The 27,739-nt window shown below is 38.4% G+C and overlaps 2 protein-coding genes across 5 annotated transcripts; one reads left to right on the top strand and one right to left on the bottom strand.

The window, feature by feature from the left end:
• Positions 1–423: 423 nt before the first annotated feature.
• On the bottom strand, positions 424–12,323 carry LOC113671084 (uncharacterized). Of its 3 annotated transcripts, XM_089194495.1 has the most exons (12): positions 12,210–12,254; positions 11,285–11,334; positions 10,663–10,750; positions 10,106–10,211; positions 8,291–8,679; positions 7,146–7,186; positions 6,470–6,537; positions 5,764–5,878; positions 4,897–4,985; positions 3,192–3,247; positions 2,282–2,444; positions 424–1,756 (listed from the first exon to the last, which is right to left on the bottom strand). In XM_089194495.1, the coding sequence occupies exons 5-12, from the start codon at positions 8,575–8,577 to the stop codon at positions 1,541–1,543; spliced, it is 1,035 nt and encodes a 344-aa protein (XP_089050621.1). In that variant the 5' UTR covers positions 8,578–8,679; positions 10,106–10,211; positions 10,663–10,750; positions 11,285–11,334; positions 12,210–12,254; the 3' UTR covers positions 424–1,540. The 3 variants fall into 3 exon arrangements, with proteins under 3 accessions (XP_089050621.1, XP_027043102.2, XP_089050620.1); XM_027187301.2 differs by lacking the exon at positions 10,106–10,211 and having other exon boundaries at positions 12,210–12,323; XM_089194494.1 differs by lacking the exon at positions 10,106–10,211 and having other exon boundaries at positions 10,663–10,708; positions 12,210–12,323.
• A 91-nt stretch (positions 12,324–12,414) lies between these two features.
• On the top strand, positions 12,415–27,613 carry LOC113671083 (uncharacterized). Of its 2 annotated transcripts, XM_089194478.1 has the most exons (9): positions 12,415–12,768; positions 18,642–18,825; positions 19,860–20,163; positions 20,623–20,776; positions 21,314–21,628; positions 22,172–22,275; positions 24,443–24,601; positions 25,257–25,554; positions 26,330–27,613. In XM_089194478.1, exons 1-9 carry the CDS (start codon positions 12,555–12,557, stop codon positions 26,854–26,856), a joined length of 2,259 nt encoding a protein of 752 aa, XP_089050604.1. In that variant the 5' UTR covers positions 12,415–12,554; the 3' UTR covers positions 26,857–27,613. The 2 variants fall into 2 exon arrangements, with proteins under 2 accessions (XP_089050604.1, XP_089050605.1); XM_089194479.1 differs by lacking the exon at positions 18,642–18,825 and having other exon boundaries at positions 12,420–12,768.
• The last annotated feature ends 126 nt before the right edge of the window (positions 27,614–27,739 follow it).

The raw sequence follows: 27,739 nt of genomic DNA, 5'->3' as shown, positions 1-27,739 counted from the left end.
TTGCGCCTTTATCTTGCATATCGCTATTTCTGGTTAGTTTTCTTTGCACCATCAGTTTGGTAATTTTTACTCAGTTTCTCCACGCCATTGCTTTCATTCTGCGATAAATTAATTCGTCTATGCTTCACTGGCCGGCAATTCATTCAGTTTCCTGCGCTTTGATTGCTTTATTGCACTTTTTGATGGGTTTCATAAGAATCAGCTACTTGATCACAAAATAAGATAAAATAGACCATTTTCACAGACAAACTTCACTAATATTTGAGGAGACGGCGTGGCCAAGTGGCGCTATACTTGTACTCTGGTGGTCCCGGGTTCAAGTCCTCCACCCTGCCTCACTGGATATGTTCTCGGTCGCCCCGAGTTCAACTCCTTGGCTGCGTTGTGTAAATCGCCAACTGGTTTGCCTCCCACCAGTTGTGATTTTCAAGCACTTTGTGTTTATTTGAAATATTTGTTTCTCTATCTTGCCTGGCCCACAATGTAAACTACTGGGTCCACTAGTACTTGTGGTAGCCATTAAAGTCTATTTATTTACTTATTTATTTACATTTATGTCATAAAATGCACTGCACACAACATCAGGTTCATTCATCAGTGATTCTATCTTTACTTTCATAGTAACACACGAAAGCGCGCATGTTCATCAATGAGTTGCGCGCATTTGCAACAACGAACAGTGCTGTAATATATCAAACACGAGGAAGAGGTTTCATCCGATATCTAAGCACCGACAAGTGGTTGAAAAAACGAGGCGCAGCTGAGTTTTTTTTAACCAACCTCAAGGTGTTTGGATATCGGATGAAACACCCTTTCGAATGTTTGATATAGCTTCTCAAACCAGTAATAATTCTTGGAGAAAATCAAAGCAAAAGTTCACCAAATTTTATGATAATTAAGATCACATATCCAAACCTCCTTCACGGTTGTAAATTTCCTTTGTTTTCTCAGCATGAATTATTAACGAGTTTGGGAAATACTTATGAAAACAATTGTTATAAAATAAATATCTGAACACCTACGCTAATTTGAAACTCTACTTAATGATATACTCGTATTTGAAGTCTGGCACTATCTCGGGTCTACCTAAAAACGACTCTTTGACAAGTTCCCGAGTTCTCCAATAACTTAACTTAAAAAGCTTACCTTAAAAATCAAGCAAGAACACCTTTACGCAGGATAAAAATAAATAAAACTCTTTTCTCAATTTAGGAGCAAAATTATGGTAATTTCCTACCAAAAAAGCATGGTGATTTCCTTTCCTTTTGGTTTTTTGTTTTGCGTTTTTGTATATGCACAAAGAAAAGCTTTTCGTATAACTGGTCACAGATCTCCACCATTACTACGAATGTAGGTCCTTTTACGGAAAAAACGTCCTACGCAAACTGTTGAAACTATACAAAATTCTCAAGCTTTCTCGTCTGAACTGCCAAGATAAGTCTAACCTCAGCAAGGTTGACAGTCAGTCAGGAAAAAAGTGAAATGGTCTCTGCTCATGCAGAAGGAAATCACGAATATTTTTTAGTCGACTTGAACTTGATCACTTTCGAGGTTTCCCCCGCCCGCGACCTCTTTGTCTTGGTTTAGCATCCACATAGCCAGCGAAAATAGCATTAAGCGGTAGTCCCGGGCATGGATTGATTAGAAGCTGCTTGCAGTTTTCCAAGAGAACATCTCGCCTCAAAGCATCGACGAGTGACTTCAGATCTTTGAATTCTCTGTCCGCAAGCAGAAGGTTGCTGGTTTGTAAGTCTCTCTAATAATGAAAACGTTGCGAAACATGATTTGCACCACAAGGAAAAGAACGTAAGTGCGAAAAAAGTGTCTTGTTTTAAGCCCGAGTCATAGAGAATTGCCTTTTTATAAGGAGACGTAGGCTCACTTTTCAGCATCACTATCTCAAAAGAATTTGTGAAATTCAACTCAGATCACGATATGAGCGTCCAAAGAGAAGCCTGACGTTTCCAAAATTGTCTACGAACGAGCATAATAATTTTATTACGGCCGCCGCCATTTTAAACCTCGCTTAGGAACCTGGCCAACAACGGGTTTCGTACCAAAAAGCCTTCTTTCTTATTCTAATGGAGAACTGTTGAAACATATTGAGCTGCTGTAAATAAAATTGTAGCAAAGGTACTAGCTGTTTGTGCAGCGCGCATTTGCGTATGCGGCCAGGTTACAAAGATGTTCTTAAAATTGCGGCGTCCAAAGGTGTTTTTGGCTCATTTGAAGACAACGCTCAAACGATCGTTTCGTTCCACTTGCAATTGACGTCAGTTACCTTAATTTGAATTTGAACTACGCCACTACCCTTTGTTTTAACGGAAAGTACAAATACACCATCGTGAGCTTTGGAAGAACTGATCCGGAGAAGAAAATGCCCTGGGATCTGGTCTCTAAGGCGTTCGTCTGATTCGGTTTCGTTCATTCGACCTGCAAACCAACTTGTAAGGATACTTTAACATTAGGTAACTTCTGACTTTTAACAATTATGCATAACCAACAAAATATCATGATTTGACCGATGATGAATGCATAAATAGGTTTGGGGATGCAACAAGGAAGATGCTATGGGATCGTCGAATGGTAGGGCGCACAAAAGACAGTGTTTGAATAAAATTATAGAGAATAATGGAATGAGTTGTTTATGGTATGCAATACCACTATTACTAAAAAATGAAGTTAACTACAAGAACACCGAAATCCTGATACAGTTTATACTCCATTGAAAGAGGTTTTAACTCACCTCGCTTATTACGCCAGTAAACCTATAGAGAGTGCAGTCTATTACTTTTATAAATAAAGTATGGGTTTTTCGGCACAATAACCGATGGGTTCTTGACCAATCCGGGCACTTGTAGTATCACAGTCATTTTATAAAACATTCCTTTTCACGGAATTGTTGAAAACTTGGAAGACTGTTTTTGAAAACAGAAACTGTGCAGTTTCAGAGGTTCTCTGTGTTTCCGAAAACACCGAAACGAAACGAGCATGTGGTACATCGTTGCTGGTATTTCTACAAGTCACATAGCAAATGAAATCCCACTGATATAGTTAATGACCATTAATTTTTGTCTGGGACGTGTGACCGTGGGGAGAATGGGGCAGGGAGGAATGTCACCGCTTACGTCGAACAGCTCCAAGATAACTAACAGTTATAGTATCCTCCTTCCTTGACGAGTTACACTTACCTCTCTTTTTTGCCGTCATCTCGAACTGAAATTGAGTTCTTCATCAAATCATACATCTTAAAAAAAGAATAAGAGAAAAATAATTATCGTAAACAAGTCAAAAAAATTAACTTTTCGACCGGTAACTTTTATGTCAGATGATTGAAAGTTAACTCTACTGTACAGCTGTTACAACATGTTTCTAGAGACTGAAACTCTGGACCATTAGGGCGAGAAATTCAAAGAGGTTAAAATTCTACACCGCTAAATGCCAAACAAGAGAAAATTTTCCTTTTTCTTCTATGCTTTTTCTTGCAAAAACGAAAACTTGATTAGATAAACGCCAATCGTCAACACGGAACAGAAAACACATGAAAAGCGTAGATGCAGGAGAGAAAGACGAAGTGAGATGTTCATCCGCGTCCTAACCCTATATTCATTCTAGCCATGTGAAGCCTTTGAGTGATGGATTCCTGGTACGGCAGTCGCGTTTGGTAGTCAACTAATATCAATAAATTAAACAAACTGTATAATATACAGGGGCCTTCAATATTTTTTTTCCATGAGCAGCTACCCATTGTGTAATGGGCGGCTGTAAGGCTCTTTCCCCAAGGATGGAGGGGGGTTTATTTGGGGGCATGTTTCCCCGGAAAAAATTTTGAAATCTAGAAGACCGGAGATGCACCCTCCAGCATTGTAGTCATTGAAGAGAGTGCTGTTTAAGTAATTACTACTGAAACCTCTGTAATTTGCCTCTCATTCCTGATCATTCCGAATGTTACGTTCCTCGTTAAACGCAGGAAATTCGAAAACCAATGGCCTACCGGGAAGTAACTCACTCGTGTGTAAGCCCACGCGAAACCCAAACACGAAAGCCCATTGACAGGCTACACAGAAGGCGGTGAGAGGTCGTAACCTTTCAGCCCCTATGAGTGACTAGCATCTATATTGTCCTTACAATATCACCCCTCATTCAAACATGAAAGTCACGCGAATAGAGAAGATGATCACCAACTAAAGCAGTTCTTGATTGTGAAACAAATTCTCCTTGTCAGCCTCTTTGGAAATGTACGGAGGACAGTATGGAGAATATACATACGGATCTTAGGGCGTAAAGGGTTAAAGGCGGAAGCAGACTGCCGGTAACCCGGCGGCTTCTATTGAAATCCATGGGTGTAGGATATAGTGCTTGCAATCGACTATTTTTGGGTTAAAATACTTTCATTGCAAGCAAAGTACCCCAATTTAGGGAATTTTAGGAACGACCACGGTAACGCCGTGGACAACGTCGGTTAAAAAAAATAACTTATATCTAACCTACAAATCTCACAATACTCTAGAGTAATTTAGTTTGTTTCTCACTGTCAAAACTATCTCGAAACTGAATATGGAAAACAGCGTTAAATTAAGAAAAGAAATTTAAAAAATAAGCCAGCGTCGTTCACGTTCTCCATACAACGCAAAGTTTGGTCATTTCACGTTCTAGTTTTGCAGAGGATACAAAGAAAGTTACCATAACGCACGTGCACAGCCATTGTTCTGCTCATTAAATCTTTCGTTTAGTGACGTTCCCGTTGCCGTTGCCGTCGTGGTTTTTTTAACCTCCCTATTTCCTTCCAATTTCAAACTGAAACCTTAGTAACGTACTTATTACGCGCAAAAAAATCCCTTAATTGTCTCTTTCTCATCTAGACACAAACAATTATCTGAGGCAATTGAAGAGCACCTTTTGCAGGCATCCCTCTGGTCCTGGCTTGAAAGGGCCAAACAGCGCCACCAACTCCAAGAACTGATTAAGTCTGATGTTGTCAGTTGCTAGCACCATGAACAAAAGAAACAGAGAATTAGACAAATTCAGTGCCAAAATCTTTGATAAAAGACCTTATGTGGGTACACGGAACTTCATTAATACAATCGAGATACAATAAGAAATGTGACCTGTGTACTATCAACAGTTCCCACGCAATTGGTCGAACTCAACCCGAAATTATGAGAATCATGTAATCTAAGCCACCATCAACATAAACTGAACGTGACAATAGGTGTCTCGAAGACATTTGTGCAAGATATTCCTTTGGCTTAGAAGAGCTCCTTCTTATCATCAGTGAAAACTGGAAGAGATGACAATGATGATTCTTATTAAGATGACAATGGCAGCGCCGATAACGATAAGATAGTAATAAGTTGATAGAGAGCGACAACGATCATGACGATGAAGGTGACGACAACGATGACGACGACGGCGATAACGATGAAGATGACAATGAAAATGATAATGACAGTGACAATGATAATGATAATGATGATGATGAGGATAATGATAATGATACTGACAATGATAACTATAATGATAATGACAATGAAAATGATGATGATGATAATGATAATGATAATGATAATGATAATGACTGACAATGATAACGACAATGATAATGATAATGACAATGACGGAATGCACAGATGTTAGCAAAATAAAGTCTAAAGTCAGGTAACCCAGGGGCACTAATGAGCGTCATGAAGAATAGTATTGTATGACGTACTTCCAGGTAATCGCAACCGAACATGAAATAATAACACTTTATCATTTACTTACCATCTGTGTTACCATATTCAAGGCCGAGCAGTTTGCTGAGAAATTTCTGCACATTTCCCTGCTGAATTTCTTTCGGACAAGTTTTCTTGGCAGCTTGACAAAAATTACTCCATCTCTAGAAAAGTGAAACCCGAATGTAACGGCAAAATCCGCAACAACAGCCCAATTAGCCTCTAACAACTGAGATGATGCAAAGCCTTTTACAAAATTGGCTGATGCAAGCCTTTTCAAAATTAATTGGATAACAGTCACCCCAGTCAGTGGTTTGTCTATTGAAAGTGTTCTAATCGCCCTCTGGCAGAGAACAACGGTTTCTTCTTTGGAAACTAAGAACTTTGTTTATTCAGCGGCTGCTGTTGCAAACATGGTTTGTCATCATGGACCCAGTTAAACAGCTAAGCCTGTCACGAGTCACCTATAGCTCAGTGGTAGACTATTCAAAGTACTAATTGGAAGGTTGTAGCTTCGACCCGATTGGAAGCACTCGGAGTTCTTCTTCTCCGATTATGCAAGTGTTATTAACTAAATAACATCTTCTTTCATGGATGCAATTTTCAGTATTACCATTCAGCATTTTTTTAATGGAATGCCTCCAATAAACGGGCAACGTCTGCAATTTTTTTCTTATTCTCATATGGCAATTAAACGTTAAAAAAAAAAAGCTATAAGGTAGAGTACACAATGTACCCGTACATGAAAACAGTACCTTTCGTTCTTTAGTTCCAGGAATGTTTTTCCAAAACTCCTGAGATTCAACTGAATGAAAATCTTCACCTGATGATGAATAAAAAACAAGTTCTTTTAATTTTGCTTTCTACAGCTTACCATAACCAGCTTTTTTGTTTTTTTCGAAAACTAAAGGACCACAATTTGAACTTCCGAGCATTTAAAAAACATGGTAGTTACAGAGCGAGGTACATGACATTCAGTTACAATAGGCTTGCCTAATAAGAGACACTGAAAATGGAAGGTTGAAGGAATGCAAAGAACTGAATAATTAAAAACTGGAGCTTAATTAAGGAGGGGCTCTCTCGTCTGATAAGATAGCCCAAAATTCAATAGGCTTGGGAGAGGGTTCTTATTCATGACTTATAGACTAGTTATAGAAAACGATTTTAACACCTGTCTGTGTTCCACGCTTGAAGAGGACAGTCTCGCTTCACAACGTTCAAAATAAGGGCGTGCTGAACACATTTTACGTTTGTGTATGTTACACGTAAAAGAACTCATCATGAGATGGGAGAATTGCTAAATAAATAACATCCTGGAAATTAAGAGCATTGAGTATTCATTTCAGATTCACCTGAAGGCTGGCCCAATTCTGTTAGTTGTGGTGTGTTACCATGTAAATGTTGCTCAGCTCAAATATCATTTTCACTCACCCTTTTCATCTGACTCCTCTGCCACCACCTCTGATGTGCTACTGTGAAACAAAGTAACAAATTAACATTTAACACAAGACACTTTCCAGTACACTTTGATTAGCTTACAAGTTTAGTGAAAACACTATCCGGTGGCAGATCAGACCTTGAGCTCAGGGGGGGGAAGGGGGTGCTGGGTTTTTGACTCACTTGCCCTGCCAGCTTTTCTTTATTCTGTGATTCTTTTTTTTTTTACCCAAAATAAGGGGGGAGCCTGGGCCCTCCCAGGCACCTCCCCTAGATCTGCCACTGCTATCTTTTTGGTCTCGCATCTCCTCTCTGACTGGCCACTACTTGAGGGCAACCACAATCAACTCTACTCTTCCTAATTAGCATAAAATTGTACATAAATTCTGCATCTGAAATAACAATTTGATAGTGTAGTCTGATGGTGTAAGTGAGAGCACTGGTAATTCTGGTCCTGCCAAGAATTGTTGTCATAAACAGTGACTCATTTTTCCAAAGAGACGTCATCATCAAAGTCACAATTTGAGTCAGATGTGTGGCAAAGGTTGTCAAAACAGCAGTCCTCCTAAAGACAACTCTGACCTGAATGTTAAGGCTACATGATAAAATGTACTCCTGAGTACAAACCAATTCTGTGTGAAATAACAGAAATGGTGCAAAATCAAACACCAGAAAATCCTTCTCCTAAATCACTGCAACACCATCATATAAAGCACAACTTTAAGCCTCCAATTTTTTACAACAAATCAGTGATGCAGCTTATCTGCTCTGGAAAAGGGTCACAAGTTTGCCCAAATTAACACTATTCAACAAAAATTTATAAGTCTTAAAAGCATGCAAACAATTTTAATATAAATATAAAAGGATAAATATCGATCATTGCTTTTGCAAGTTTTGCAAAAAAGAGGCACATTTTGATCATATATGCATAAACTTATATTTCTTGCTGTTGAATGGTGTTGGATCTTCTTTGTTAAGAGTTCGACAGCACTTGAAAAAAAAAAAAAAAACCCATCCCTAAGAGTAGATTTCCGGAAAGATTTTTTGAAAGCCTAGCATGATGAAAAAGGTTTTTCTTTATTGGCAAATGTAAGTCACTCTGATTGGTCACTTTCACATAAAACAGTTTATTGTCTTACCTTTCACATCCAGAGTCTTGCCACGAAAGACCAGAAGATGTGCTGTTGCCATAATCACTCTCTTGTGTGGGAGATCTTAGATGTGGTGGTCTGATAGAGTTGGTATTACTCTCAATATAATGTTTGTCCACATCATCCAGCACATCACTTCTATTGATATCTACAAGAATCTCCAACAGATCTTTACAGGTTGTTGTAGTGCACTGCCTGAGAAGTTCAATAGTTGGCTTGGAGACTTTTTCCAGTCGATGTATGATATTTGAGAAGCCGAGCCGAGAAGCTACCATTCGCCAATCATTGCCATTCTCTTTGTGATCATCAAGAGACTTTGCAAACTCATTCTTAACTTCCCAATCAAAGTCCTTTACAAGGTGTGGAAGCCTTGAACACTGCATTCACAAAACAAAATGACTGTGAATTTGCTATAATGGTTGCAAAGTCATCAATAAATGAATGAGTGGGGCTTCATTTTACATCACTCCCTACTCATGAAAACTATATGAATCAAGAAATGGGGAAAAAGGACAAGCTGTTGGCAATCATTACCATCAAATTTCATTCAACCTGTTGAATCCTTAGAAATTGCAATCTCCACAAGGTCTAACATTTATCTCAATTCAAGGATATTTCTTGGGTGCTGTTCTACGTTTAAATATTTTGTTTTCTATATTTTGCTACAGAATGAAAATCCTGTTTGTTTGTTGCTACAATTTTCTTGAAGTAAAAACATGTGAACTTTTACTTTCCGGTGTGCAGTTTTGGGAAATCTAGTCCAGAATCTCTGGAGCTGTGTGGCACCATTTCTTAGGACAAGAAAATGTTTCAGTTTTCTATGGGTTTATTGGGATAATACATAATGGATTTTCTACCAATCAGAGTGGGCATCGTGTCTAAGTTATGTCATAAATACTGATATTTTTCATGTATATTTAGGATCGCTGACTGTTACAGATTTGTTATTACATCATATATGCTTGGAGCACTATGAATTTTGGTTATAGTTTGAGCACGATTTTGTCATCATGGTGAATGTGAAGGTGTTAGTATAAAGGTTGGATTAAAGAAGGTTGCAATCCATCATGTTAAGCCAATTCTTGCACGAACAACATAACCAATCCAAAAAGTCATTTCCCTTGGAGAGGGATGCCAAACAAGTGACCCTTATTATGTGTAAAGCTTTCCCTCCCTGAAAAACTGCTATGGTTGTCTTATGTTGATTTGCCTATAGGACACATGAGATATAGCAAATATTATGGCTTGCTTCCTGTTCTTGAGAGGTAAGGGACCAAGCCTGGAGACTATATATTGAAAGTCACAGGAAAAAATCACAGCAGATATTGTCTGCATATTGAATTACTTAAATTTTCTCACATGAGACATAAACGTTTGTGACCCAAAACAACTTGTGATTGTTGGCTTTTAGCACCTTGACAGTGCTGACTGTTCTGTTGTAAAGCACGCAAGAAGCGGTTAGAGCGTGAAAGAAGTGTAAGGAGAAACATGAGACTTAGTCAAGTGTTTCTCCCCACTTCTTGAGTTACAATGCATGGAAATTGTAACTTAACATATACCCCTCCCATATTCTCAGTACCATCCATAGGAGAGAGGGATAGTATTACCAGGAAAATCTTAAATTTGAAATCAAAGAGTTAACATTTTTTTCTTTTTATATTTAATATATTTCTCTTGAAAATATATCTTCCAGTAAATCAGATAGAATATATAGGATTGTGTGTTTTTCTTTGGATATTGATGTAGAAAAAGTTCCTTTTTGGTTTTTCTATGACAGTGGGAGAATGAAAAATTTGTAAGTACCTTAGCCCCTGGGAATGCTTTGCTCAGATACACTACCACTCAGTCACAAAGACTCTACATTGAGCTAGGTCATTGCTAGGTTCACATGCACTGTTTTACACACATCCTGTATACAGTAAAGATCAAGGTTAGGGTTAAGTGTTCTGTGTTTAAATAGAATAAAAAATATGGTGAATTTTTTAACTTGGTGATGAAATATGGTAAGATATTTTTTTTGTCTTTTCACGTGTATTGGACTATGAATTGGAAAAATTCTGAGTCCTCGTGAGAAATTCTGAGTCATCATGGAAAATTCTCAGTCCCCATGAAGAATCAAACCACAGACTTTTGCCCTGCACTCCAATGTTCTCCAACTGACCTGACTGCTTTGATGCTCTACCTCTTAGTGGTAGAACACCTCTTTAAAGCAAGCATGAAGTAAACCTCAGGCATGCAAATTTCTATTGGGCAGATTTCTGATTATTACCCATGGCAAATTAAATTTGGTTTTGTATGATTTACAATTGTGACAATCCTATTCCAGCTGTTTCCACAAGACTTAGGGATATAATACTCACCAGGAGTTGCATTTTAAGCATGGTGTCATTCCTGTCAGACAACTGCCTATGTAATGATACTTCGTTAGAGGATGAACCTCCACTCCAACTATGTATACATGTAATCAGAAACAAAAACAGTGAAACAGTCAAAGCAACTAAATCATTCTATAATATTCATAACTCTCACATTTCATTTCGTTATGTCTATTATTTAACCCTTTCACTCCCAAGATCTTACTAGTAATTCTCCTTACTGTCTGCTATACAGTTCTTGTGATGTTAGTTTTAGTTAGGAGAATTTGGTATTTCATGGTCACTCAAGGGAGTTAAAGAGTTGACTCCAAAGAGTGACTAAGACATGATCCCTCCTCACATTATCAACATCAAGCAGAAAAGTAAAGAGAATAGAGAAAATAATTATATAGAAGATAGTTGGCTGATCCCATACTAAATTCTCCCAACTTTTATCATGAGAATAGCATGGCAGACAGAAAGGAGAATTACTAATGAGATCTTGGGAGTGAAAGGGTTAAATAATAGACATAACGAAATGAAATGTGAGAGTTGACAGCATACTAAATCCTAAAAGCAGCAAGGCAAGCCACAAATTGAGTATAAAATGCTACTGCACTGTTGGTACCTTCTTCTTATACCATCTTCATCCATTATGGACAGATCATTCACGCTTCCCTGGAAAAGAAGAAATTGGGAATTAGTTGATGATTTCATAACATATAATTGGAATAACGGTTAAATTTCATTAGCTTTGAGTATCACAGAATCATTTCTTCTGTTCCCTTTGAATACATACAAAGATCATACAAACATTTTCGGATATCTTTAAATTATACTTAACATGCAGCCAACCCCAACTCATATCTACACATGACAGTGACAAACTCTAAAGCTCATTGGCTACTTTGGTCACTATACACGATTAAACATTCTTTCTTCTAGTTAATTTCTGTTTGTATTTTTTCTATATCATTGTAAATCATGTTATGTTGAGTTATTTTTTCTGTAAACAGTGTAAAATAATAAAGTGTGAAGTGTCTCTACACAGTGTTGTACGAGCTTTAGTAGAGGGCTTTCAGTTTTCACCACAGACAAGACAACAATTGGAAGATCCAAGACTCTACACTCTTAGCATAGAAACAATCACGAGATACAATCACGAGGCATTCGAAATTAACCGTTCTTCTTTAGTGATCAATTGCAACCCGATGGAGGCAATTATCCGCCACAGACAGATCACGCTTGTGTTTGACTTCGTTATTACACCGATCGATCGATCAAGCGATTTCAGCAGTTTCCGTTCATCATTAATGCTCATTCGATCGCATCATCGAAAGAAAACGGGGCAATTTGAAGCCTTTCAAAATGATTTCCAAACCGAAAAGCAATAAAAAGACATAGATTATGTAAAGCCAACGTACTTATTAATTCGCGCCATAATAGTCAGGAAGAACTCGGAAATGTTATCAAGCGTAAAAAGTAAATGTAAGAGTATAACTAAATTATAAGAACTGGGAAATATTAAGAAAGCAAAATGATTTAACACTCACAAAAATCTCTACCACAGATTGCCAATTCTGGTCGGCTCATCGGCTAGAAATAAAAAGTGACATAATTTTATGTTATTTCTGCGAGGACAGAGTTTACTTTCGATTTAGCATTATAATATATTAGTACATAACGTGTGATTGGTTGTTAGTCAAAGTCCTAATTTGGAAATGCTCTGGAAAAGACACCAACGGAATCGAATGTACTATCGCGGACAGAGTTAAGGGGAATCCCTTAATGGATTACCTCATCGCCATATGCATGATAAACGCACCATAATCAGTTTCATTACGACATATTTTGACACGAATGTTTATGAAATGTGACACCTGAGCTTGAAGTGTACCATGGCGGATGTCCGAGATGATTTTGCAAACTTATCCCTAAATGAAATAGCAGGAAATAGGCTACAATTGCTGGGCAAAATTCAGAAACAAATTCGTGTTGCAATTAGTTCTCTCGAGGCCGGAAGTGACTTGGTGACAAACGAGCAAGTTCGACGCATCTTACATCAAGTAAACAAGAATATTGATCTGATAAAAGCCTCGTGCAACGAACAAGGTATACATGTTTATAATTTTATTGTTATTTTCCATTTTATGTATCGGGAAGTAAAATTATCGTTTCTTACTTCGCCCGTTTTCCCCTGAGGTCTTATAAAGTTGTTTGGGGTTTGTTCAATCGCTTCCGAGAAAAGTTAATTCATCAAAAAGATAAATCGACAGTTTAGACTGGGATTACATCAAATTATGTTGTTGATCTGTTATTGTTGACCCGTTGTTGGTTTTACGAAAGTATGCTTTTAAATGGACAACTCAAATCATGTTTTTCCAATGGACGCCACGGGACAAATATTTCATATATCAAAACTTCCCGACACACTTTCGTTTTTCATTATTCCTTGGATGTTTTGGCGAAAATTGACGAAAATCGGTCAAGTCTATTTACCGTATATATTCGCTCAAAGTGATTGTATTCCTTCCAAAATCAAACGCGAGATTCAGTTAGCTCTTCAAGGTTCGCAAACAACTCGCGCCACGCCAGGAGATTATTAGGGACCTTAAGCAAACCACGACAGCGACGGCAACCGGCAGAACAATAGCGCAGCACGTAAGTTTTAAAACTTTGTACATTTCTTAGCCGTCCTATACAAAACAACAACGTGAAATCGCCACAATTTGCGTCGTCTGCGAACCGAAACCGCGACGGCAAATTGTTTTAATTTCCATTTGGAACTCAACGCATCTTTTATACGTTATGCCGTAGTTGAGGTGTGGCGCCGTATGAGACGGTTAACACATGCAGCCATTTTTGAAATTCTAATTAAAGGCAGAAATTCATTTTTCAATCGAAGTCTTCCTTGGCGTTGCCGTCCTGACTGTTTAAGGTTCATATTATCTCGCCTCCTGAAACCGCAAACCAATACACGGCTTTCGAAAATGGCGGCACAGTGCGACCGGAGTTTGAAGACTGGTAACGAGTGCACTGAAACGAAGCATCAGAGGCCTGATCAAAACAAACATCTTTCACGTGTAGAGCGATCAACTTGTCAAAGTTTGGAAGTTTTATTATTACATCCTTTATAACGCTTTGAATTTGAAAAATCCACGCTGAATTACAATGTGAACAACTCAAGATTTCGATTGATTGGAAAATGGTGATTGTTTCAGGACAAATTTTCTCGTCGAAAGAGGGTCAAAAAATTTCTTATTTTATTTTCCCTACTGATAAATCTCAACGAAAACAATGGACTCATGCTATAAGGAGAGACGAAGGGAAAAACGTTCAGATAAGTGGATCCACTAAGGTATGCTCGAGGCATTTTAAAACGGAGGACTTTCAGAGATCGCTAAGTGGAAGTAAGATAAATCTCAAACCTGGAGTCGTTCCTACAGTATTTTCGTGGCGCACGTCTCCTCGTAAACGAAAGCCTCCGCCATTCAGACATTTAGTAGCAACGGGTTTAGACTATATCTCAGAAGCTGTTAGCGAGAATGAAGATAATTTCGAATTGATTGAACAGCCACCATCAAACGGACAACTCAGACTGAAGACAAAGTATTCGAAGACAAAGGATCTCAAACAGAATGTAACGCTTTAATTGTAATAATGGAAAAAGAGATTGCTGATTTGAAAGCCGAGATTGATAAACTTATGAAACAGAACGAAGCACTGAAAGCTAAACTATTCAATTTTGATAGATTTCGTTCCAAGTCATCGTCGATCAGCTTTTACACCGGATTTCCTGACTTTGAGGTGTTTAAAACAGTGTTTGACTTTCTTGATCCTGGCGAATATGGTCAAAACATTAGGTATAGGACATCTTTAAATACCGAGGAACCTTCACTAGATATTTACGACAACGAACACGGCAGTAAATCAGAAAAAAGGACGCCCAAGAGCTCTTAAGGCAATTGTACTTAGTGATGTGTCGTCTAAGAGAAGGCTTTTCTGAAGAGCACTTGAGTAATCTGTTCCATATTTCATTATCAACAGTAAGCCGTATTGTTATATCCTGGGTCAATTTTATGTACCTTAAATTTGTTCAGATTAATATATGGCTCTCAAGAACAGTAATTGACAACACCATGCCAGAAGCTTTTAAAGCAAAATACTCAGCAACAAGGGTTATTACTGACTGCACTGAGGTAAGATGCCAAATGCCAAGCAGTTTACAGTTTACAGCGACACAACTACAAAATGCAAGCAACACTTTACCAGATATAATGTATATTGCAAGCTTATTGGCATCATTCTTTTTAAAACTGTGAGAGCATTTGGCTTTAAAATAGAACCCTCGTTGATCACTTGTTGTTATAATTTCGTGAAGATATTAATCTTGAAGAAAAGTCTGTGCTTTCCTCAAGTTGGTTGGAACGCTTGTGGTTGTCTTTGTTGGGGATTTTTTTACCAGAATTTACAATGTGCTCGTCCATTTCAGCCTTTAACAGTGGCATTTTCTCAAGAGAAGTACCCCAGTTTTCTTCGGAATATTTTACCGATCGAACTTGGCGCTCGCTGGAAAAGTTACTAGTAGTAGACTTGGTCAAAGAAAGTTTTCTTCGCGTGTACAGTTGATTTGGATCGGGATCCACGATTTGTTTTTTTTTTTACCATTCTTGGTGAATTCTTCGACTCTGTAAAAAAAATATTGAACCGTTTTAATTAAACTTACATCAACTACATTAAAGAGTGAAGCTATAACTTGATATTTAGGAGGCAGGCGTACTATTTCACTAATCGAGCTCTTCGTGTATCTTACCTTTTCACGAGTTCTACTTTTGTTTTAAGTCCTTTTCCAGAGTCGCCTCGACACTTCAACCAAAATTTTAGTTCATCGTTTTTTAATTCTGTAGCATTTCAACCTCTAAGTGAGGCACCAGGAATGTCATCTTCGTTTAAGCTGATATTAGATGTCATTTTTAAGTACTTTCACGATGTAAAGAAGATAAAAAGACACTAAAAACAGTAACAATTACCGCCACGCTGAAGAGAACGCTGTTGTTTGGCCTCTGATGCCTCACTTCCATGTTTCTCGTCTCCAGTCCCCCAGCGATCGAGCGTACTGTACCGCCATTTTTGAAAGCCGTGTACAGGACCACGGAACCTCCTGGCGTCATGACGATGGATCAAGATTGCCCGGGGAAAAGTAACCCATTGCAGACACTTTTTTTAATTTCGATCGCTTGGAGCGTTGAGGAGGGCGACACAATAATGAGCAAAGTTGCCAAAAGTAAAGAAAAACCCGCGACAAAAATGGAAAAACCGCAAAATGAGCCAAGTAGCAAGACAACGAAAATTAAATTCGAGGCGATTCTTAATTTTTTTTTTTTCAAGGCTGGTACGGTAAAATTTCCACACAGCCCTATTTAACAAATAGAGAAGCCTTGACTGTGCTCTGTTCTGTTATAAAGCACGAAGGAAGCGGCTAGAGCACGAAAGAAGTGTAGGGAAAAACACGAGACTTAGTCGAGTGTTTTTTCCCCACTTCTTGAGTAAATTTTGTAACGTGTGCGCGCTGGAAGTGGAAGTAACATGAAAATCGAGCCGCAAGGCGCAACACCAGGCCTAACACGAGCGGTTGCCGCGAAAATTCCCCCCAGGGGATTCGCCCAGGCCAGAGATTACGACACCTTCCTGATATATTAACTTCTATTTAAAAATACGTTTCTCCAGATAACTCGTGTGCTTTTAAAGATTTCAGAAATGTTTTTTTTTATGGAAACGATAGTTTGAATGTTTGAATTCAGTTTTGTCAAGTAAAATAAACATCGAGTTTTTCGGCCTCTGAAGGTGGGAAGTAACCTCAACCAATTGACCCCAAATAGTGACCAGCATCTAATTTCTCCTTACAATATCACCCCTGAAACAAACAGTTGGGTCACAAGAACAAAGGAAATTATCACCAACTGGAGAAGCTCTTGATTCTTAAACAAATTTCTCCTTGTCAACATCTTAAATGAAATTAAAGTTGATGTTTTCAGTGAATGACACAAGCGTACTAGGAGAAAAAGAACTCAGAGTGCTCTGATAGGATTAGTACACATATTTTGGATGCCTACCACTGAGCTACAGAGGACTTGTGGCAGGCTTGGCGGTTTAACCTTTTCCCCTGATGTCATTATACATATTCTCCATACTGCTCTTTATACATTTCCTAAGGTGCTGACAAGGAGAATTTGTTTACTGATTAAAAGCTTCCTGGTATGTGATTAATGTGATTCAGGGGTGATGTTGTGGGGAGAAATTAGATGCTAGTCACTCTTAGGGTTTATAATAAAGTTCGGATATAACGCGCGCCGTCATTGGTTGAAAGAGCGTGCTCTATGAGAGTATAGAGCATAGAGCTGAGCTACAGCTGTCACGCCATCTACCAATTGTACTATGTTCGACCTTTGCCGGGACTTCTTTTTAGCTTTTTTCCGATAATTGAAAGTGAAATTTCGGAACTGAAGCGAGCCGGCAAGTAGCAACAGAAGAATCAAACAAAGGTTTGTAAACATGCCAGGCGCCGTAATTTACGTTATCAAAACGTGAGCAGATACAAAAATCCTCAAAGGAAAAACAAAATAAACATTCCGAGTTTTAAAGATTTTCACGCTCAGTTAGATTGCAAGCTTACGTACGGTAATAAAAATCAAACACAGCTAACGCTCGTATAATATATGAAGTTCAGTGTTCAAAAACAAAATAGAATAAAAAAGAAATGATGAAAAATATAGCCAAACCGGCATAAAATTCATACTAATCATGACGGTGTCTGAGCGAATATGATCATGCTGAAGTTCATCGCGGCTCGCTCATCATGGCGATCTCCGGTCATCACAGTAAAGCAAGCCTCAGAAACTACATCGGCCACCCTTCGAGCGAAAAAATAAGAGCTTGCTCTGATATCCTTTCCAATACGTTGAGTGGCAATTCACATCAGTCACTGCAGCCGAGTTTTGCGGCGCTGTCATCACGAGCGATCTTCATGTTCCGGTGAATTCGGCTGTCGTTCATTCAAAAAACACTCGCCTTGAACAGTTTGTTTTCTACCTTGTCATGTGGAAAAAACTCGCGTGTTTTTATGAGCCATAATTCGGCTGAAGTTCACTAAACATTTCACTTCAAGATTCTGTATTAGAGACTTAAAAACTTCATGCAAAAGTGTTAAACTCGACTTGCCGAACTATTTTAGTTTGTAAACTATCGAAGAATGTGAACTTTGATGGTTTTTGAACTTTGATGAATTGACACTTTTGACAGCTTTAGTCTTGTACAGCCAATCAGATTATTTGAACCAGATTATTTGAACCATTCTAACAAGGATTCTGATTGGCTTTTTGTAGCGTGCTTTATGAGAGTATAGAGCATGCTGACGACATTGTTGTTCGCTTTGGAAATAAAGTTTGTTTTGAAAATTGAAAGTAATGCTTGGGTAATTTAACGGATTCTTTATTATAAAACAAATAGAAAAGCCTTGACTGTGCTCTGTTCTGTTATAAAGCACTGAGGAAGCGGCTAGAGCACTCAAGAAGTGGGAAGAAACACTCGACTACGTCTAGTGTTTCTCCCTACACTTCTTTCGTGTTCTAGCCGCTTCCTGCGTGCTTTATAACAGAACAGAGCACAGTCAAGGCTTCTCTATTTGTTAATTAAAGGGTTAAAGAACAAGCTCCATAATGACTAACTTGGATAGGTATGTCAAATGTGATGCTTTTGTGCAATGATGATGTAAATAAGGATGGTAAATGTTAAGCCTGGTGATTTAAGTGAAAGGTGATGAATTCAGTGTATGAGACAGGCAGAAAAGGAAGGAAATGTTCGGAGAACAGTATAGAAAAATGCACACGAATGTTAGGGCGTAAAGGGATCATTTACAATATTTATGACTGCAAATCAATATTTAATATATAAACAGAATGGGCTTTTGAACACAACTTTCCTTGCAGAGTCATCTGGTTTTAGGACTGTTGGGAAAGTAAGCCAGGATGAACTAGCAGCATGGGAGCCGCTAGGGGAAGGCGGATTTTCAAGTGTTTATAAAACTAAGCTTAAAGGGAATGATGTTGCTGTTAAAGTGTTAAAAAATCTTAAAGAAACAAGATCTCTGCTTACAGAAGGAAATCTATTAAGGTGAACTTTTAAACATCCTCATTTCCGCCCTTCTTATAGATAAAGTTTAATGTTACAGTCATTAGCTTAAAATATTGGTAACCTCTCTTCAAATCTTTTGTTGAAGTTGAGTGATTTTATTTGCCAAGTAAATTTATTTCAGTCTTTCTTATGCTTTTAGTCTGTTCTTGAGCCAAGTGGCTCACCCAGCTGAAGCTTGTCCTGATTTCCAAATCAACATGAAGCAACTAGGAGTGTTACCACTTTCCCTGAATGGGATGGAAATCCATTGCAAGGTTACCCCCCCCCTCCCCCCTTAGCATTTCACCAGACTTCCTTAGCAACACCCTGGTACCTATTTACCTGTATACTTTGTTTGGAGCACAACATTCTCTTTGCCAAAGAGCACAACATATTGACCCAGCCAGGTCTTGAATTTGGATCTTTCGACCTGGACTTCAGTGCTCGAACCATTCGTTCTCCACTTCTCCTCTTCTGCTTTTAATCAAAACTATAGCAAAATTCTCGTGAATGTGATTAGTTATAACCAAATTCTCGAGAACGTGATTGATTATCACTAACCTGATTTGAGCACTTATGGGACAGTGTACACATCATACTTGTAATTGGACAGTGTAAAAGGACAGTTGAAGGGACAGTTAACAGGTCATGCCTGTGTAAGTGGACGGAACGCGTCATGAATATGTGTTGTTGTCTCACATATGAAAACATTTCTCCGATGTCTAGTTTCTTCCTCAAATTTTGTCATAGTTTTGATTAATTGGTAATAGGACTTCATGTCGTCCAATTCTGTCTGTAATCACTACACTCATGATAAACAAATCACACTTCTTGGTCGTCCGATCTTGTTTATCACTCATATGATTACAAACCGAATTGGACTGCACTTAGTCCTATTACCATTATTAATTATTCTACTGAATATCAAATTATTCTAGTTACTCTCAGTTACATTTTACTCAAAGTTAAAACCCCTCTTTGGAAATTCATTCTTACTAGCTTCTTTAAAATTATTTTAAATTTTTGATACACAGAGATTTTCGGCATGATAACATTATTGCATTCAGAGGAATGAACATTTTGGAGCGTGATGTCTCATTTGAGAATGTTAGTACACATGAGAAATTCACCCTTAAAGCAGGATGCCCTTTTCTGGTGATGGAGTACATTCCTAAGAACCTCTACAGATTTGTCGAGGATCACAAAACTCCAGAATCTAGGGGACTTCCTAAAAGTCAAGTGTGGACCATTGGTAGAGGAATGGCCAATGGCTTGATGTACCTACACAGTTTGAATCCTCCAATAAGTCACAGGGATTTAAAACCTGACAATATACTGGTGAGATTCCTGTAGAAATCATCTGTTTTAGACTTCAGTCAGAAAAAAAGAAGACAGACTGTAGCTTAATGAAAAAATGCAAAAAGGGAAAAGAAATGATTGATTAATTAATTAGTTAAAATAGATCAAATTGAAATAAAGAAAAAAAATCAGCGAGTCAATTTTTTTCTCAAATTATTTGGATACATGCTGCACGGCAAACACTCAAGGGTTTATAGAATCACTCTTACCGGAATTTTATTACCCTTTTGAGACCTGTTTGCCAGGAAAAGAAAACATTGAATAAATTTGAATATAAACAGAAGATAAAAAATAGATGAGTTGAAAAAATATTGAAAAACTTTGATGCTACATCGTCCAATCTTTAAGCTGTGAAACAACTCAGTCAGTATCTCTAGAAAACATTCAATAAATATCATCCTGATTATTCCCTTATTTTTAAATCATAAATTAATCAAGTTGGAAATCAGAAGCTTGCGGGTAAAACTAGCAGACTTTGGCTTATCAAGAACAATTGAGAGGAGTGGCAATGATCTGTCTTTGTTCCATGCACGTTGGACAGCACCTGATGTGTGGGATGGTTACATCACAGCTAATGAGTATAATAAAGAAGGTAACATTGACCCTTGATCAGAATTTTTTCGGTTTTGGTGTTCATTGCAGTTAGCAGTTTTCCGTTTTCGGTATTCGTAAAAAACACCAATGGGTTTTTGGATTTGGTATCCGATGTGGTTTTCGGGTTTTTTCCTATTTGGGTTCCGGTTTCCCTTCGATCTGAGCGGCAAATATGCACCACCACTGATCTTGAATGCCGCAAAACCTCTGTACGTTCCACTTATCACCACTGTATTGGATCAATAAGAGTTTTGATAACTGGTATGTAAAAATTTATCAGTTTTGACGGTTTCGCAAGCAGTTTGCGGTTTTGATCCCATTCTTTAGCGCTTTTGCGCTTTTGAATGATTTTTTTTCTACGGTTTTGCGGTTTCTAATAGACCCCAATGCACCCCCTCCTTCACTTAAGTGAAAACCTACGCTGCATGACTTAATTTCCTCCAAACAGCGGGTGAAATATTACCAGTAATGAATGGTTTTTCATCCAGAATGAGTACGTTAGCATTACAAACAAACTGCTACTTTCTTCACCCAGAACTGACAGACACAACAGAAAATGAAACCGTGGAAGAAGAGCACACAGGCTTTGGTGACGAACTTTTTTATCTACGCGCTGACATCTACTCGTATGGACAAGTAGTAGCCTATACGTTAACAGGAAATACACCGTGGCAGGGTACAAACTCTGTTAGTGTATTAGGTATTCAAAACAACTTGATAAAGAAGGAGGACAGAGTGGAGTTGCCCGAAGAACTGGGTGGTTTATTGAGAAAAGTTATCGAGGACTGTCGTATGGAAAATCCTGAGATGAGACCAACAGCAGACGAACTGGTTTCGGAGTATTTTAGTGGTAAAGTTTCCAAAAGTTAAATTTACTTTCATTTACTCTCACTGGCAATTGTTGCTTATAGATATACTTCTCAACGAAAACTTCTTCACTCTCTTTACGCAGTTAAAACTTGTGGGACCAGAATTGTTCTAGTCAAGTCAATACACTGGTAAATTTCGTCGTTTCAAGTCCAACGGCAAAGGGAAAAACAAGTCAAAATAAGCCAAACTAAAATTTTCTTGACCAGGAACTGCGTGCCATGATTAAACAGAACAAGCACTTTATACACGAGCTATTGGAATTCCCAACCAACTTTTGAATTTGCAATCGTGTTTAGTGCCAATCGGAATGTTTGAATATCTCCTTTGATTCGTCATTTACTGCATTAGAAAAGTTATTCTGCCCTGCTCAAAAGATTTAAGCGTTTTTTATCCATTTCTTTGTCATTTTGCAATAGTTTTTTTGTTCTTATTTTTATTTTATCGTATGCAAACATCACTTTCATCATTTAAATGTAAAATCTTTAATCTTTAACACATGGCTTACCAAATTTTTTTCTTGAAGGTGATGTTAACCCGTACCAAACCGAAGCCAAAAGCGCTGACTTCTTTTCCTGTGGGTTCCTCCAGAATACTTATGTCTTCGTTGCTGAGAGCTTGGTGGACGAGGTAATGCCGCGGTAGTAATTAGTGGTAATGGAGTAGTGGTAATTAGTGCGGGCAGGTGTTGTATTATTTGTTTCGATGCCTAAGCTGAGCCCTACTATTTTTAAGTTTTTGTTTTGTTTTCTTTTTAATGATATCTATGTTAGCGTACAGAGAGTGGTATGTTGCTCGTACCAATCAGATCATTTAGGGATGTATCTCGCACCAATCAGATCGCCGCACTAGGGTATGTATCTCGCACCAATCAGAGCGTCGTTTTTGTTCTGTGGTTTGAGAGGTGTTCAACTTTCAACGAAGTAATGGGGGATTCGGAGAGAACGGTTGGCAAATTGGAATCGTCTTTTAGAATGAGGAATGCTAGCTTTTCTGTATCTTTAACGTGTATTTTACCGCGCTTTATGAGAAATGCGATACTACTGGACAGATGAAAGATATCAGATTACTTGTAATAAACTTGTTACTCATGCTGTGAAAACGGTGGAAAGTTTCTCGAAAGAAAATGGAGCTCTGTGCACTGTAGCACGATCATGGTTATTGTTCCTTCCCGACGAGAGTGAGAGCAAAAATTATGAATCAAATATTGCTTGAGGTGTTGATGAATTGCACCAAATATTTTGATTTGAGCAGTTCTTTAACGGCAAGCTGTGTTGCAAGATTCATGATTTGTTGAGTGTGTTGATTATATTTTTCTGGATTGGTTTGCTCGGTGCTTTCTCCAGATGAATGTCCGATTAAAATTAACAATGGACGATTTAGTATATGTTTTCGATGTCTGGAGAAAGTGATCTTGTGGAGTCGTTTGTGTTTGGCCAAAGACGAATTCAGATTTGCATGTTTATTTGATTTTGTTATCTGGAATGAATGATTTACGGAGGTAAGTAAATATGATGTGATCGACTAACGTCGAAAATGTATCGAGTCGAAGGAACAGTTTTGGTCTCGGTCCGCATTATTTCGACAAAATAAACACATACCGCTTAAAAAGATGTTAGTGCGGACCATGTGCAAAGCTGTCAAATATTTCTCGAATGTTGCGCCTGTTGAATATTCAATAGTAACATCTCATTTACTTATACATCTACATCTATTTTTATTACGTTGGTAAAATCTGTACAGACATCACACCAACCAACTCGCGTGCAAAGTGAGAAGACAACAGGAAGGCTTGAAATTATATTAAGATCAATTTTGATCAAGAAATGGGCCAGGAATATTCCAACCACAATAATGAAAATAATCGTGAAAGCTGATCACGGAAGAGCGATTGCGTGACGCTGGGAAAGTTGTAAGATGACATGTTATCGCATACCAGACGAAAAAATCCTTTAGATTCTCAGTCTACATTTTGTACCTAGTACCTAGTATCCGGTCTGCAGTCTGCATTTTGTACTAACAGGTATCTGTGGCACCAATACAGTTTATTTTTGGTCACAGTTATTCGCACAACACACACAATCTATCACAAAATACCTGTGTGTGAGTTAATTCGATATTTTCGTTCTTTTCCGTGTTAATACTCTTCTTTCCTTCTGTAAAAATGTAGACATAACTTACAATGTTTCAAGTAATCCATCCACCCCCAATAAAAAACTCTTGCATGCATGGCATGCCTATAGTACATGATATCCTCACAACTTCGTAAAAAGTGATGGGTTGGGACTTTCAAACTCTGGCCTTGTTGGTGTATCACCTGAAATTTTGTAAACGCTGGATAAAGTTGATTTTCCTTTGGACGAATTTGTTGTCTTTTGCCCAGCACCATTGTTGTGGGTTGGTACTTTCAAACTCTGGCCTTGGCGTATCACATGAAATATTGTAAACTCCGGACAAAGTCGATTTTCCCAGCGACGAACTTGTGATCTTTTGCACAGCAGCACTGCCATTTCCGCAGTTTTTGATGGCTTAGTAATATTTGCGTGGGATTATTGGCGCTGCGGCAGGAGTGTTTCTTCGCCAGCGAGAGGTCTGTGAGGGGTCTAAAACTAATTTTATTGGTGCCAGACCCATTTGCAGACAGCGCGCTTTGCTCGATGCCTGAAGCTTTCCCGTGGGAGTTGAGACGCTCTTGCCTCCACGCTAATAATGAAGGTCAGCTCGTAGGCTGCTTACACTAAGCTTCTCCGTCTTATCCTATGTATGTCTTGATTGATTTGTCTTCTTAAACCAACAGTCCAGTGAAGGATATTTTAAGACAGCAGTTCGTCCCCAGGGATTCCCCCCTGAGTGTCTGTTGTGCCCTGTAGAGGTTGGCAATAAGGAGTACAACGACGTGCCAAAGGAGTGGGTTTATGAACGGAAGTATAGGGAGCACTACGGAAGATTTAGGCAGGTACATATATGAAGACAAGATTTTGCATTCACATATGGTTTTTTGTACATACAAGATAGGACGACGAAGAAAAACAGCTTCAGACAATGGAAATTACAACGACGAGTGCCTCAAAATAAATTAGCTTCTCTTTTTTTCATAAGAACCTTTTTTTATTAGAACATTCAGGCCAGCACCTAATATTCTAATATTTCCTTATATTATCACTACTGACTCAAACATTAAGGTTACGAGAGTAAAGGAGTTCCGCATCGTTAAAAAATTCTCCCTTTCGTCACCGTAAAAATGTACAGAGAACAGAACAGACGCTTGATTTGTCCTAGTGTTCTTGCAGTTTATAAGGTGTTAAATTAGACTTCTTGTAGAGATTTCTCCTCAGGGAAGGGTCCAGGGAATTTTGATAAGTGGTTTCCAAACGCTGTGCCTCAATACACACTGGAATTTGTTGTTCTTATAGATAAGCTAAGCAATATTACAAGACAAGTTGATAGTCTAGCATTTAAAGATACTTTATATTGTAAAATTAACATGCAATCTGTCGTTTCAAGAATTTTGGATTCGTTAGATGGTTAAAAAAACCCTTATGTAGGGGAATGCCGGACCTTTTCTCTGGATCTGTCGCTGCTCTTGAATGATTTTCTTTGTGTGCGTCTAGGATGCTATCGACAAAAAGATCGCAGACAATCCTTCCATTGCCCTCAAAACATTGATTACCTCTCAGGAGGAGGAAGAAGAAAGACAAGAAATACAACTGATGTTTGGACAATCAACCTACTGTCATCATAGAGCCGTTCGGGAGATCTGGAGGAACCTAGAAGACTCTAAAAAGAGAGAGTTTGTTGTGTGCAAGACTACTGTCCATCCGGTGTTCAGCACATCTTTCGGCCTCCATGTCGCTGTCCTGACCGCGGACAAACCTCAGAAATTTATCTTCGGTAGAAGGGCTAATCGAGGTACCTATTTTGTTCAAACACCCTTTTTGGCCTTTTGTTAAGAGTTCTGTAACTGTTTACGAGTTTAGATTTTGATTAAAAGGAAAATGATATCTGACTCCAATACATCTCCATTTAAAGCCACCCAAATAGATTTTTATGTACGGACCAAAATGTACGTATCGATAACAAAACAACCAAACGACCGCCATTACACAAAACATTCCGTGTCACGCGTGATCCATAGGGCGGGAAAATCTGGCGAACAGGGATCCCAGCTGCAGGTAACAAGATTGTTTTTTTTACACCAATCCTTGACTAAGAGAGGAAAAAGTTTTCCACGAGCCTATTCCACCGATGATTTTAGTCAATTCCCCTCAAAAATATTTAATGTTGATTAAGTAGCAGTTGTCATTTCAATCATCATCAGCTGAACAACAAGCCACCACAACAAATTTGTTTATTGAGGTTTACATGTAATGAACTCGTGTCCCCTTTATACAATCCCTTGTCTCTTAGCACTGAATATGAATATTTGAATTTAACAACACAACACCAACACGAACAAGGTAAGCTAACAAAACTCAAAACTGAGGCCTTTAGATTTTTGACACACATCAGCTTTGTTTCATCTAAGGCCCGTTCTCCTATTTTTTTTTTTTTTGGGTCCAAATGCAGAGAAATTCGCAATACTTAATAACGAGACTGTAAACATAACGATGAGCAATCCTAGAATAGACCAACGAAAAATGTAGCGCATAAAATATTGTTTATTTTTTCCCTCGTCATTTTTCAGAGGGAATGCCTACCCCAAGCAAGTTTACCTGCGGGGCTGTGGAAAGTGTTTCAGTCAAGGACTACATCTATAAAGACGGCAAGCCTTACGTGAATCTAATTCAGACCGCCGTGAGAGGACTGGAAGAAAAGCTGCGAGTAGAGTTGAAAGGCAGCGACATTAAGGCTCTTTGCCTCACAACCGTGTACCTCAAGTTCGACACGCATGAATGGGGTTGCTGTGGTTACGTGGACCTGTCGGATGAACGAGTGGCTCCCGAGAGGCGACTAACGTTCGAGCAGCTCGGTTCTCGGTTCACGATGGGCCCTAAAGATAAGTATGAGCACGAAGAGGTGGTAGCTGTTGACTTCGAACTTTCGCGGATGGTGGAGTTCGTGCGGGAGAATTACGAAGATTTTGCAAGCTCGACTAAGCTAGTAGTGGTGAAAGTTTTGCAGTCCTTTTTCGGAGTCGCTGCCGTGGAGAGAGCTTTTCGTGTTTATCTGGAAGATAGAGACAATACCCTCCCAAAGGAGATTGCATCTTGAACAAATTTGGTGATAAATGCTCGAATTTTCTTTTTCTCTTCTCAGTGATAGCCTTACTTAAAATAACCGCAGGCTCCAGTTAGGGAGACTAGCCCGCAAGGGAAGCTTTATAAAGGGTATTAGACATTTTGTACTCCGTTAGGTCCCCAATGAACAGCTTGTCTTTCATTGTTAACTCTGTCTTTACTGACACATGACCAAAGTTCGTAGTACTGTTACGACTATCGAATCGGGGGAACTAGCTATCGAACACACCACGCTCGACGAAAGGCACCGAGACCCTCGCACTGTCTTTTTCACTTTTTTCTCTAATTACTCGGTTCTCCAGTACACAATTCTGTGTAACTCTGTTTAATCTCTAAGGCTCTCTCAATGAACAATTCTTCTTCAGCCACAGAATTCTGACCGCACTCTTCTGCACACTGTTTGCATTCTTGTAGTCTATTTTTCTTTCTTCTCGCCACTATCCTAAGTAAGCTCTGTTACGGGAAAATTTATTGATTCTTCCGTGTTTGTTTGGGACATATTATTCGTAAACTTCCCATATTTAACCATTTTCAATTTATTCGAGTTCATTCAAGTTCTTTGATTCTAGTAAGTAAAAAAGAAAAAAAAATTTTAAAAAAGCCACAGTAGCTTTTGAGTAGTAAACTAAAAGATGTTTGTTTTGTTGCTTGCTTTTATTGTACACCTGCATGTAGGTACTTTTGTTCACCATTACTAGTGAAATTTTAGGTAAATATAAGTGTTAATGGTCTTTCTGGAAAAATTGATTCTTATGGTAGTTGGCAGCTGAGTTTATACTTATAATTTCAATTTCCTTTCATACGATAGTTTCCACACCAAGCTTGCATAGATAAGCAGAAATTTTAAATTGGTTTTC

Source organism: Pocillopora damicornis, chromosome 14 (genome assembly GCF_964200805.1).
Source record: "Pocillopora damicornis chromosome 14, jaPocDami1.2, whole genome shotgun sequence".
Classification (NCBI taxonomy): Eukaryota; Metazoa; Cnidaria; class Anthozoa; order Scleractinia; family Pocilloporidae; genus Pocillopora; species Pocillopora damicornis.
Note: the sequence above shows the minus strand (reverse complement) of the source record. Positions and strands in the feature narration are given on the sequence as shown.